At 40.2% G+C, this 14,275-nt stretch overlaps 1 protein-coding gene across 3 annotated transcripts in view; it reads right to left on the bottom strand.

The window, feature by feature from the left end:
* The window catches only part of SECISBP2L (SECIS binding protein 2 like), a 58,889-nt gene extending 53,594 nt beyond the window's left edge, over positions 1-5,295 (bottom strand). For 2 of the 3 annotated variants that reach the window (XM_075897206.1, XM_075897204.1), the window contains exon 1: positions 4,950-5,295. Coding sequence is in view for 1 of the 3 variants with exons in the window: in XM_075897204.1 (XP_075753319.1) it covers positions 4,950-5,036 (87 nt within the window). In the remaining 2 variants the exon portion in view is untranslated. Of the gene's footprint in view, positions 1-4,305; positions 4,716-4,949 lie in introns of those variants that run through there. The other variant, XM_075897207.1, reaches the window with a different exon arrangement.
* Between the last annotated feature and the right edge of the window lie 8,980 nt (positions 5,296-14,275).

The raw sequence follows: 14,275 nt of genomic DNA, 5'->3' as shown, positions 1-14,275 counted from the left end.
CTGCCACCAAAGGAACCGCGGGGCAGGAGGCTGCCGCTGGGGTTTGGGGCCGTGGGAGGGTTGCTCCTGCTAGGGGTTGGAGCTGCGGGAGGACAGGTTGTTGCTGTCAGGGCTCGGGGCCGCGAGCGGGAGGGCTGCTGCCGCTGGGGCTTGGGGCCGCGAGTGGGAGGGCAGCTGCTGCTGGGGGTTGGGGTTGAAGGTATTCTTCATTCCTATTATTAATACAGACAAAGGAAAGGTACCTTCCCCCCCAAAAAATGATCAGAGTTCAGAACAGATCCTGGATGGTAAGATTTCTTGCTGTATATGATGGATGAATGGATCACTGCTCAAGAATACATTCCATAAGCAAGTCTGGAGCTAAGAGCTGTACCCTATCTTTCATTGCAGGCTTGAAGTATAGGAGGTACTGTGTATAGTGAACTGGAGGAGAGAAGGTAGGACTATTTCAGTTTGCTTTTATCTGTGCCCAGATCTGCTGAATACTTCCTGCATGACTTCTGGCAATTTACTAACTACTCCGTGCCTCAGTTTCCCTGTCTATAATATACAAACATCGTGCCTCAAAAAGTATCACAGAAGGTTTGGAATGCCTTGTTCATTTAATGTGGGCAAAGTGGCATGAGACTGCCAGTGCAAGGGGGAAATGGTTGTCTGATACGAGTGCCTAATCTCAGGTCAAACTATGGGCTCTCTCCCCATCGTCAAAGCACCAAAGGTACATCCACGCCACCAATGCTCTCAGCTTCAAGCGCCCTTGCCCAGAGCTGCAAGAAAGGGGAAGCACAGAGCTGCTCCTTTGGCAGGGGAATTCTCTAATGGGTGGGTGCCACACATTTGAAAATGCACACAACCCCATTGTTAGCACACAAGACAAAACTCACTCCGCTCACAAACGGAAAACCATAGAAAGAATACTGTGTGGCACCTTTAACAAATAATGTTAGTCATTTTCTGTAAGGTACCACAGGACTAGGTGCTGTTTTTAAAGTTACGGACTTACATGGCAATCCCGCTGAGATTTATTAATCTACAGTTTACTAAATAAATCACAATATTCAAATGCTTTATATTTTAATTCTCTTATTTTTTTCTGTTGCTTTTTTTCCTGTCATCCCATTTAGACAAATACGACTTACATGGGGCCACTATTAAGTGTATGTATAATTGTCTGGCTACTGTAAGGTGGATGCATAATCATGCTGGAAGAGCGTAATAAGTGGGGTTCTGCAGGTGTCTGTTTTGGGTCTAATTCTGTTCAATATCTTCATCAATGAATTAGATATTGGTATAGAGTACGCTTATTAAGTTTGCAGATGACACCAAGCTGGGAGGGGTTGCAACTGCTTTAGACAATAGAGTCAAAATTCAAAATAATCTGGACAAACTGGATAAATGGTCTGAGGTAAATAGGATGAAGATTAAGTAGAGCAAATGCAAAGTACTCCACTTAGGAAAGAACAATCAGTTTCACACATACAGAATGGGAAGCAACTGTTTAGGAAGGAGAACTGCAGAAAGGAATCTAGGGGTCACAGTGGACCACAAACTAAATATGAGCCAATGGTGTGACGCTGTTGCAAAAAAAGGAAACATGATTCTGGGATGCATTAACAGGTGTATTGTGAGCAAGACACGAGAATTCATTCTTCCACTCTACTCTGCACTGATCAGGCATCAATCGGAGTATTGTGAGCAATTCTGGGCACACCTTCCTTGAAATGTGGAGAAATTGGAGAAGGTCCAGGGAAAAGCAACAAAAATGATTAAAGTTTAGAGAACATGAGCTATGAGGAAAGGCTGAAAAAACTGGGCTTGTTTAGTTTGGAAAGGAAAAGACAGAGAGGACATGATAGCGGTTTTCAAGGATCTGGAAGGGTGTTACAAGGAGGAGGGAGAAAAATTGTTCTCCTTGGGCTCTGAGGATAGGACAAGAAGCAATAGGATTAAACTGCTGCAAGGGAGGTTTAGGTTGGACATTAGGAAAAACTTCCCAACCGTCAGGGTGGTTAAATACTTGCATAAATTGCCTAGAGAGGTTGTGGAATCTCCATCTCTGGAGATATTTAAGAGCAGGTTAGATAGACATCTATCAGGGCTGGTCTAGACAGTGCTTGGTCCTGCCGTGAGGGCAGGGGACTGAACTCAATGACCTCTCAAGGTCGCTTTCAGTTCTAATGTTCTAGGATTCTCTCTCTCTCTCTCTCAACATTAACTCTGGTGTGATTCAGAAAATGCATTGATTTTCACTTAATTCTTAATTTCTGTAACCAACACTGATACATTCCTGAGAAATTTAAAAAAAAATAAAATCTGAATCAAAGGGGCTTTTACATTGGGAAAGGTAACGTAACCCAACAGTTAGAGGAAGGAATCAGAAATCAGGACTTCTAGTTACTTTTCCAAGCTCTGTTACTGGCTTAGAATATGACCTTGGTGACGTCACTTAACTTTCATATGCCTCATGTCTACCCACCCCTTGCATGAAGTTTAATATTTATAAAAGTGCTATGAGGTATTAGGGCAAAGCACTACATAAGTGAGTCTTTTTTCCCATTGGTCAAGAATAAATCTGTCTAATAGCCACTAGAAGACTTAGGGACATTATATTTATATATATATATATATTGTTGCAAACCAATCCTGACTCTCTCTTAATATACTGAAGACCATGTTCTGGTTATAGTTCAATCACATGAAAATAAGAATCCTAACAAAACAGTCTTCTGACAAGGACAGCCTTCTGGGATCACTTCAAGTTTAAGAAAAGAAATGGTGTGTAACTTAGAATCTAGGCTGACTTTTCTTTATCCACAATAGACATGTTTTCCAATGTTCATCTTCTCAGAGAGAAATAAAACTGGGCAAACTGGACAATACAAAACAATGTCATCCAAATTATCAGGGCAATAAGCACTCAGAACTATGATAAAAACACATCATATTTGTTGGCACCTCTCTCTTTGCACTTTGTTCAAGCAGTCAACCGACAGGATGTTTTAAGCAACAAATGAATGAGAGCATTTTCATGACTGACATTTTGCAACTCCACTTGATTTCCTAACTACGCTAACAGAGTCTTATGCATAATTCTAATTAAACAAACACTTCCTAATCTTTTACTTTGAAAACAATAGCATTTTATAAAAACCCAAATTGTTTCTCTTCTCGTCGTTCTATACCACCACTTTCTTAAGCAGAAAACATGCAAAAAACTTAAGTGTGACCTTGTCTACAATGGGAAAATAATCCATGGTTGACAATAGACATTATCCACACTTACTATTTAACTGCACTTGAACACACTTAATTTCTGGTGCTGACCAAACAATTCCAACACATTACAGAAATCAAAACAAATCCCAGAGTAGAATAAGGGGCTTAGAATAAGTTTATGTAACATGTTTATCTCTATAGTATTAATTCAAATTATTTCACCACAGTAGAGTGGAGCTCATATATTATAGTGATGGAGCCATACAAACATAGCTAGTGGGGAGCTCAGAGGAATCCGTAGATGACACTTTCTATTTTGTAGTTATTTTGTTAGTGCAGACAATGCAAATTAATACAAGATATGTGATTGGCTGTCCTTTTTCTTCCAGACAGATTTTTATCTGAAGAGATTAATTTTAATATTGACACTGACAATACCTTTTTACCTCTCAAATATGATACATATAACATGATGCAACCCATCTGCTTTTCTATAAATCACATTAACAATTCCCATGAGATGAGAAGTTAATTTTATTCTAGTTAGTATAGATGACGGATTTTGCTGTGTTCACATCAATAAAATACTACAAAATTGTGATTGAGTGAATTTTAAAAAGGTCTTTCATTCCTGTCACAAGAGCCTAAAATAAGGTAAATTGATCAGTCTACGACCCTCCTGTTAATGAATTAGAAAAAAATTAAAAGGGAGGAGAAGAGGACTTGTTTCAGGTGTTATCTTTAATAATATGCTCCAAACCAGGGATAGAAAAAGCTAGATTGTGCCCCAAACAGAGACTTAAATCTATCCCAGAAACAAACAAGAATTTAAACAACTCTGCAGGTTTTACACACTAGGTAAATGACACATCTGTTAGTTTTGGAGATGTTTTAAAATGCCTCTCCTGATGATTTTACATACTTCAAATGAAATCTTAGTTATTCCAATTGTCCCAGCAATTTGAAACATGACAGGGAAAAAGAGCTGAGGGGAGTATCACAGCATCTTGACACAACATTATAAATATGACAAACAGAATCAACTTGCATAAACTTAAAAGAGGTGGGTAAAAAGCAACAGGATCTCACCTAGGGTATTATAGTTGCTATCTTAACACAATCCCCTGCCCTCAACCACACACTCTTCATGAGACTCTCTCCAACTTCCCGGCCCAAGAGAAGGAAAGGTTTTGTGGGGGGGAGGGGTTAAGGCCTGTGTTGTCATCCTTGTTAACGAGTGAAACGCACCCCCCCAGACAGACAAGAAAAGATCAAGTTTTCTTTTCCGTCAACAGCCGCTGGGCCAATAAAAGCCATTCCCTGCCCCGCCCTGGCCCGCTCCGGTTTTCTGGGGAACTTCTCAAGACTGAACTCCGGGCTGAGATTGTTGACGTGTGGAGCGAAAACAGCTTTTACAGCAACCCGCCCCTCCAGGCCCATACACACAAACACGCTGGCACCGCTCATCTGCCGAACGCCCAGGAGCCCCTCGCCTCCCTGCCCAGCGGCCTGGAGTGCAGGCCTGAGAGCTGCACCCAGGGCCCCCCCTCCCAGCTGAGCAGACCCAACCCCCCCTCCCCCCGGCTTACAGCTCGGTCTCCCGGCGGCCGCAAATCCCTGTTACCCCCCAGCCGCCCGCGAGCTCCCCGACCCTGGCACCCCTCGGCCCACGCCACCCTCCCCTCGTTCGTTGTTTACAGTGCGCGAGCTCGCCGCCCCCGTCCTGCCCGTACCTTGTCGGCTTTGTCCATGGCTCCTCCAGCTGAGCTGGGGAGAAGCAGCGGAATGTCAGGCTCAGCTACCTTGCTGCTACTGAGCATGCGCCAACGCTTTGCGCACGCGCACTCACGTCCCCGGAACTCCAGTACGGTCCAGTGGCCGTCGGACGCTGCCACCTGTAGAGAACCGGGGCGGGGGCGGTCGGCCGAGCGGAGACAGCACTAGGGATAGGGTGTGTCAGCGGAGGCGAGCCAAGTCCTCTTCCTCCATGGCGGCCTCCTCCCCGGCTGGCTCGCTGAGTAGCTTCTGCGTACGCTTGAGCCTCGACGGCTGACACGGAAACCAGCTCCCGGCTGCGCCAGTGATGGGCGGGGAAGTGGGGAGTCTGCGGCCCGGCTGCATTGTGTGGGACGGAAGCCGGGTGGACTCAAGCCGTGCACTACGGGTTGGCCAAGTGGCTTTGCTGGACTACCCTTGCTGGAGGCAGAGGGAGTCTAGTGGTCAGAGCACAGGACTGGGAGCCAGGACCCCACCACTCATCTCTCAGTTCTGTACGTTATTTACTCAGCAGAAGGCTCTGAGGAGTGTCTGAGTGTTTAATTCATTGAAATGCTGATGTAAGTGGTGAAAGTTGCTTCTATAGTTATTTGGAGGCACAGAAGTCCTGATCCTGCAAACCCTTAAGCATTAGTGTAGCTTTGTGTTTACAGGATTGGAGCCAATTCTTTAAATTTCTTGAAAGAATAGTGTGGTTTATAGACGTACACGCCCAAAGAAGGGCAGTTCTAGCTTTTCTATCATGCCAAAACGAAACACCCCTCAAAAAAACTAGTAAGTGGGAACTGACAGTATAGTTCAACTCACATGAAGCAGCAAGCTAGAGCTACAAATGTTATTGTAACTGTTCCTGATTGCCTTAACAAGAGGGTTTGAACTCTTGTGCTTCAGCACTGACAGCACAAGACTTTACCACTTGAGCTAATTAAATCAATTTAACAGTGAGGGAGACAACAGTGTGTGACATTCATAAGCTTATATGAGCTAGCTAGTAGTGGAGGATTATATTATGTTGACTTTTTAATTTTCATTTTATCTCATTAACTCCGTATATTACTGAGACACAGATTTTTACCACCAGCAGGTCTGCAAAGTGATCATCCTCTTTATAGCAAACTCTCTTCTTCACCATCTTTTGGTATAGGAAGTTGTCTTAATATCTATAGCAACTCCAATGGAGGTATAACCTATTCAAAGCACACTGATACCCAGAAGGAGAGAAGGGATAGTATAAGGATTTTAGAACAGTGATGTATGAAAGTGACAATTTTTTAGTAGCTGCTCGGCTTTTTTTTTTTTTTAAACATACTGTCTGTGTTTACAGTGGCATGAATTTCCAGAAATGCTTAAAACAGAACAGTTTTCCGTTATAAGTATTTCCAGAAAAAGAGCGTCTACACTGGCAGGCTGCTTTTCCGGAAAAGTCCTTTTTCCGGAAAAGCGTCTGTGGCCAATGTAGATGCGCTTTTCCGGAAAAAAGCCCCGATCGTCATTTTCGCGATCGGGGCTTTTTTCCGGAAAAGACTACTGTGCTGTCTACACTGGCCCTTTTCCGGAACAGTTTTCCGGAAAAAGGACTTTTGCCCAAGCGGGAACAGCATAGTTTTTCCAGAAAAGCAGCTGATTTCTTACAGTAAATCGTAACTGCTTTTCCGGAAATTCAAGGGGCCACTGTAGACAGCTCGCAGCTTATTCCAGAAAAGCGGCTGCTTTTCCGGAATAAGTGGCCCAGTGTAGACACAGCCACTGTGTGTAATGGAGGAGTGTGAAAAAGATTATGGAACTCTGTGGGATAATCTAGGAGGTGCACATAAGCTTGTCTGAGACTTGTGCGTGGCTGGGTAAATTGCAAAAGAAAAGGACCACATGCAGGCAGAGTTTAGGTAGAGCTAGGAAAGTCCAGAGGACTGACCAGCAGAGATGTTATGCAGACTCAAAAAAGCAAAAATCATATGAAAGTACAACTTGCAGCCATCTACAAAGGTTTATGTGTAGCTACTAATGGATAACTTATTCATCATCACTGCTGCTTCTGCCTCTCCCCCAATATGATTCCGAGAGAGAGAGAGAGAGAGAGAGAGAGAGAGAGGGGTGTGTGTGTGTGTAAAGCAGTCAGTCAAACTTTATTTCCTTTGCCCTTAAAATCAATCCTATTCTCCTGTCCCTCGTTTTAATATTTGTAAAGCTGTTTGAGAAAACATGCTGCAGCAAGAAGTTTTGCATTGTATTGTCAGAAGGCAGATTCAGCAAAGAAAGCCTAAGAATTCTGTATAAGTGACTGTGGCAGCTTTCTTATATGGTGTTGGCAACTACAGAGCATAGGACTCCTCTCCACTGGTCACTGAAGCATCCATAAGGCTAAATGTTATTGAAAAGTGATGGGTCTTGCATTGTGCTCTGAAGGCCCAAATACTTGAGATCTTTTGGTCTAATACAAAAATAAGATACTAGAAGAATCTTCCACCTATGGATGTTAGATTGCATATAATCGACTAATCAAGTAGTCGATATTTTGATAAGGGGGAAACTGTAGGGCTGCAGCATGGTTTTGAATTCATTAAGAGATGCTGTAGGGGGACCGAGCCAGGACAGTTGGCAGTCTGAATACATTTAAAAAGCAGAGGCGCAGCATCTGGGACCAGGCATGAGCTGGGAATCAGCAACCACATCTGGTCCCCCCGCTTCTCTTCTGCCTCCCCAGAGGGTGCTGGGGAAAACCAGCTTTTAAGCTGGCTCCCCACCCTACACTGGCTCCTGCTCCCCCCCACCTTTGCTGCCTCTCTTTGATAGTGGCAGGAAGGGAGGGAAGTGACTAGTTTAGTCATTACTTGACTACCCGATAAGCATATGCTTATCAGGTAGTCAACTAGTCACTTACATCCCTACTTGCACCAAGTCACCTGATTGCTGAGCCCAGTCCACTGTAGTATCTTGCCCCATTGTAGATAATGATCGCCAGTAAGAGGTTCCCCTGACCAAGTGCTGAAAATAATACAAGTAGCGTAGATGGAATAAACATAGGCCTACTCACAGGGCATAATGGTACATGTGCATAAATCTTGGCAGGATTAGGGACTAACACTGATTTGGTGAGTGTGACAGATAGAACTATAAAAGTTCCACTTTCAAAAAACTGCTTAATATGAGCATTCAATTCACCTAACATTTTTGTAAGAAAAAGCATTAGGCTAGAAAAATAAAACAAGTATAATTTGGTTAATTACCACTTAAACTTGTAGCAAAATGTCAATACTCCCAGCTAAAGCATGCTAATGGGAAAAAAATTGAGTGATCAGAGACCAAATACCTACCTAAAAGAAAAAGTTAAGTATGTTAAGATTTACTGGAACAGGTCCTTGAGTATTCCTAGAAAGTGCATTTACACTTTTGTTAATAAAAAAACAAGCAGATTTGAATCGGTGAGAAGTGCACATGAGAAATGAATGGTATATTTAATTAACAATCAGCAAGTCTCCATCATAATTTCAACATTAGGTTAAACAAAGTTTTACAAAACTATTTTGCTAAAGCTTCCCAGATACACATTCTTCGTTTAAATGCCACCTGTTACATACCAATCTGTACTGTTATAAACAAGTGTTCCATAGCTTGGATTCACAGGACAGATGCACTCTATCTTGCCAGGCATAACACAGCAATTTTCTCATCTATTTCTAACATTTTACCTTTAAAGAGGAATACACAATTTATGGTGTTTTGTATATGGACTATCGCATTATATGTTAAGCTCTTATCTTGCAAATTGGTTGTCTAGGGTAGAAATTTACAACTATATAGACTATGACTAAGTTCACTAGATTTCATTTGGGCATAAGAACCAGCAAGATCACAGACAGACCTAAGTCTCATTTCTTCATAGACATCTATTGAACTGTACGTTGAAAATAATTCAGTAGCAGGGCAGATAAAATCAATGATTTTTTTTAAATCAAACAGATTTTTTATATAAATTGGATTTATTTTAAAAATTAGTAAAATACCAAATTACTCATTTAAAAATAAGTTATAAATAAGTCTCATCACAAACATACTACACTTCTAGTCTGTCCAGCCTAATTGCCAGCTCTTCCTTCTTGAAAGTTCTGTGCTTTCAATTTCTCAGCAAACTAAAGTAACGTGCAAAGAAAGACACGGGCTCTATAGGATTGTTTTATCCTGTACTTACATAGTGGTGGACCTGGGCCAAGTGGTGGACCTGGGCCAAGAATGACAGAGGAGTTAGTTAAGATATTGTCTTAAAGACAAAGACAATATATAGGAAAGGATGGAGGTAGCACACAGAGGAACAGTGGAGTGGACTGGAAAGAAAAAAAGGGAAGACGTTATTCAGCATGCACACAGCTTCCTATATTCCTTCACACTTTTGCCACAGAAAAAACGTGCATGGGTTCTGGACATAAGATACAGTAGACTTCTGATTTTATATATATATATATATATATACACACACACACACACACACACACACACACACACAGTATACTTTATATACTGTATATAGTGTTCTTAACCCTTTTTATTGTACATACTGTATACCGTATACTGTAATGTTTTAGGTTTTTTTAAGCCTTTTTTACCCTTTTTGCTCAGTTCAGCTGCTGCCGTTGTTACCTTCTGACTCATTTTTTGCCGAAGCTCACACACTAGGCTCTTGCCATTTTGATGCCGGACTATTGGAGTTTTACTGTAGATCCTATCTGGGAATATTCTGAATAAATTTGTTCCCCGGATGAAAAAGGAAAACATGCCAAGTGCAAGCAGATGACACAGGGCCTACATGTAAGAACAAAATATCATAAGAGAGCTAGTTGTAGAAGTTATAAGGAGACTGTACATTTAATGTTGTGAGGACTTTTCTGTTGGAGTTAATAGAATTTGAAAATAAAAAAGTTTAAGGACAATCATCAGCCAGCAATTCAGTAGTTAGCTGCAATTGCAAATATGAAACATTTATGTAACATTTAAGACTTAATTTAATAAAATATAAGTGCTATTGTGTGATTTAGTTCTTTTACCATTTCTAACGTACTGCTGCTGCATCAGCAGCTTGACACAGATAATAAGTAGTATGTACTACTTCCCAAATTAATCAAATCAAGTTACCTAAAAAAAAAAAAAAATATAGAAAGTAAACCCTTAGATATTGTAAAATGCTGTACTCAGTTTTTAAATGAACATGTTTTCATGATCAGATTTGCACAATTCTTTAAGAAATATGTGAAGAAGCATTAGTAGGAAACTCGATTTAAATCAATTCATCCTGCTCAGTAGCTGGCTTCCTTGCATGTACAAGTAGTCTACATGAAAACATGCCTGAAATCTTGTTGCCTCATCCTCCCTCAACCCTGTCCCTTTTGCATCTGAGCATTAATCAAGATTTTGAGCCTTTAAGGGGCTGAGACTGTCTATTACAACACCAGGGGCCCTAAAGGGGATCTTTTAGGTGTATTTGTAAAAATAATACCAAAAATCAATGTGATTGCTGTATGTAATCATTAAGGGGGCAGCAAATATCTGAGAACTGCCTCAATTAAGGCAGCATTATCTTAGACTCCACACCTTAAATCTTGTCAGGGTTGGTAGCCAACAAGACCATAGTGCCTATAGTGATTGGGGGGAACAGATAGAAGAGTGAACTATTAACCACAATGGGGTAAAATCCTGGCTTCACAAAAGTCAAATGAGCAATAGAGGGGTTGGCCCTTCCAGTCCTCATAGAAACTCTTTCCACACAGCACCTGCAGCCTTTGTGCTTCCTGTCCCATCAGCACTTTCAATGAGCCCAGTAAAGGTTCTTCCTTGACCACCTCCCCCATCACAATGTTTTTCAGTGTAATGTGCAATAAGGATACCCACATAATAAAGGTCCTCAGTACAGTGTTTGTTGCCTGAAAAGGGCAGTTTTTACCATACTTTTAAAGTTTATTTTACAAAAGGGAGAGACAAAAATGAATTTACCCAATTTAATGAAGGTTATGATCCAGACATGTTAACGGATGTTTCCATGCAATGAAGTTTGTTCTCTTAATGACTATGGTATTATGCAGATTATATTAACCGTATCCAGCTGATGTAGTTGAACAAGTTTAATTAGTAACAAACAGATGGGCATGAGATATAAGCATACAGATAACCTGTAATATATTTCACTTTTTCCACAAATTAATTCTAACTCAAAGTACAGCTATGCGTCTTTACAAAACAAAGTTTACATTCCTCCCCATAGTTGTATTTCTTTTGCTTATTTCTGCCAAGTTAAGTTGACTTATTTTAAATTTAGTCACTTCCTATCTCCCCGATAATGTGGAAGAACTTGCCTAACTGGCAGAAAACTCAGTGAAGAATGCCACTGAGAACAATGGAGACAATTGCCTTCTTTGTAATGGACATCAGAACTACAAAGTGGAATGCAACTTAGTTCTTTGAGAATCCCACCCAAAATAAAGCTGGCCACAGAGTATGTGTTAGGACATTTTCTTAAGATATTTGCTGGATTTTTTAAAATAATGAATCATTATGATAACATAACTGTTCATTGTAAAATTATTTTTGTGTTCCCAAAACACATACCAACATAAAGGTCACACTTAAAAGGGCCTTTATTCATAGTAACTAGCAATAAGAAGTCTTCAGATCTAAGTCCAGCTGTACTTTTAAAAAGTTAGATCTATATAAACAAATATACATAATGCAAAGGGGGCACTGTGGATGACCTGAGATGTTGAAGGGGTAGAGGCAAAGTAACTCAAATCTTGCATAAGATTACTTAAACCTCTGTTTTCATTAAAAAGGAGAGAAAGATGCATAGTCATTCACATGAACTGTGTTAGACCTCTACCCCACAATTATTACATCTATGCCAGAGCACTTGGTTACAATATAGTTCGGTTTTTGCTTGTGTAGTGGGACCAAAACATATTAAAGGATGCATGTCAGAGGGGAAAAAAAATCCAGCTATTCACGCATAATATGCATATAACTGTGGGTGCAAATTCAACAGCAATTTTTGAAAATATAGTTCTAATTGTCCAATTTAAAAATGTTTCTCAAATCTGATATTTCAGGCACAATTAAATGCTGCATTTTTCTTCCGCTAACATGGCACGAGAAAAATACCCAAAATTACAGTTTGTAAACAACAATGATTAGGCCTGGCCTCTGACAGCATTTTAACTTAGTTTTTAAAAGTTTATTCAATTTATTGCCACATCTGTAAAGCAGCAGGTAAAACCCTGCTCAAAATACTGCTAGTACCTGGAAGGTGGCGAGCAAGCTGGAAAACAGGTCTGGCTCACCTACAAAACTGGCAAACATGCAAACTGCCAGAATCAAGAGCTAGCTGGCAGCAGTTACACTGATCATGCAACAAGCAGCAGGAAGTCCCTACAAGATAGGATCAGCCAAGCACAAGTGATTCTGCCCTGAAATGCCTGTACTATATAGTCAACAACGCACCATTATGTCTGCTTTACAAGCTTGCAGCCATGAAGAGCAAGATTTATCCTCAAATATGAAATTGTGATACAGATGCACTTTGCAGACTATTCTTCTGTTGATTTTGAGGGATATAAGTGGGTAAAAAATCCCTCATGCCTCAATCATATGTTCCCTTCTAGATAATATTGTTAAAATATTATATTATAATAAAGCTACATGTCTAATTCCCTGATGTAAGAATTTCTTGGGTCTATTCTTCAGAAATACAGCATCAACATTTTACTGTTTTTGCAAATCAAATGAACAGCTAAAGTTAACCGAATTTCCAAAAATAAACTTGTGAATTGTAATTTGCATTTTTTTAAAATATAGAATAACTTAGCACAGCACTTCTGAAATGTTAAACAATTGCTCTAGCCTGTGAGGGAGAAAAATATTTTGGGGTATATACCAGAAAGATGTCATGTTACTGCCACTTAATACAAACAAGTAGGATTGCTTCTTGTGTAAACTATGTCAGCAACAGAAAAATAAAATTGAAAAATATATTCAAATAGGATCCTAGCATTTTACAGTGAAGTAACATTTCCAGTTAGTTGAGAGAACCATATATTTTTGATAATGGACTCTTGAGTTACAGGCATCTTTTACTATTCTGAAATGTACCAGCTGGGAGATTCAGCCTTACTTTTGTTTTGATTTTGCTTAAAATGGTCACCTTCCTTCTTGTTGAACCTATATTCCTAAATGCCATTCCAGCTGGCATACATGATTAAACTAGATAAACAGAATACCCTCCTTATTTCAGAGGATGCAGCTATTACATATTATTTATTGTAATACAGCTGGATTCTGATTTTACTCAAAAATGCACCGATTTGGAGCCCAGTCCTTAACTCCAGTTTCATTAATAAAGATTGGTAAAGTGAACATCACTGGGAGCAAAAAGAGTACTGTGGAAGCAGGAGTTACTGCATTCTATCTTCCTTCCTGAGAATTACTAATGGTCTCCACCCAACAGATATACCTAGGTTTTGTGAAGGCTCTGTAAGTTACAAAAACAAAACCCAAAAACACCACACACACACCACACAACAACTGCAAGCAGCTCGTGTATGCACAATTATTTAAGCCCTGTTGGTGTCCGGTTAATGCTTCCTCTCTTTTAGAGAAGGGGGAGGAGGACTCAATTGTTTCCACTCTCCCAAGCTAGGGGAGGGAGGGAAATGGCAGGGAAGAGAACCTATGACAGAAGGACTCAGCATCCCACCTTGTTATGGGAAAGAGACCCCTGAAGGAGGAATGACTATCCATAGGGAAGACACTGGACTGCAGATATAGAACCAAGGGCTTGGAAAGTGGTGTATTTATTGGCCAGACACAAATGTATAAATTCATTGAAGTATTACACATTATTTTGATTGTATTAAGTGCAGCCCCCTCCTACAAACATCTACCATCCAGCAGAGATTCCTACTTACGTAGTTCCAATAACTGATTTTTAGAGGGGGATTCTTAAATGTAAAGAATTCAATGTCACATATCATAGTATTATACAGAAACTTAATGTCTAATAAGAATAATGCATCTGCTAATGTTACAAAAGATATTTTTCAAAGAACGTAAAAAAGGACTCTGCCTGCTATAAAGACCAACTTCCATTTATATTTATATTTTACTGTAATAATGAATACTCAAGTGTAGACTGGGTAGATTAAAATATCTATTAGTTAAAAAAGTATCAGGGAAGGAAACGTCCATGTCAAGATTCAGACCCATGTTATTTACAAGAAATTGTGAATTGGATTTTGTTTCGTATACTTTC

The sequence above is a fragment of the Pelodiscus sinensis genome, chromosome 14 (genome assembly GCF_049634645.1).
Source record: "Pelodiscus sinensis isolate JC-2024 chromosome 14, ASM4963464v1, whole genome shotgun sequence".
Classification (NCBI taxonomy): domain Eukaryota; kingdom Metazoa; phylum Chordata; order Testudines; family Trionychidae; genus Pelodiscus; species Pelodiscus sinensis.
Note: the sequence above shows the minus strand (reverse complement) of the source record. Positions and strands in the feature narration are given on the sequence as shown.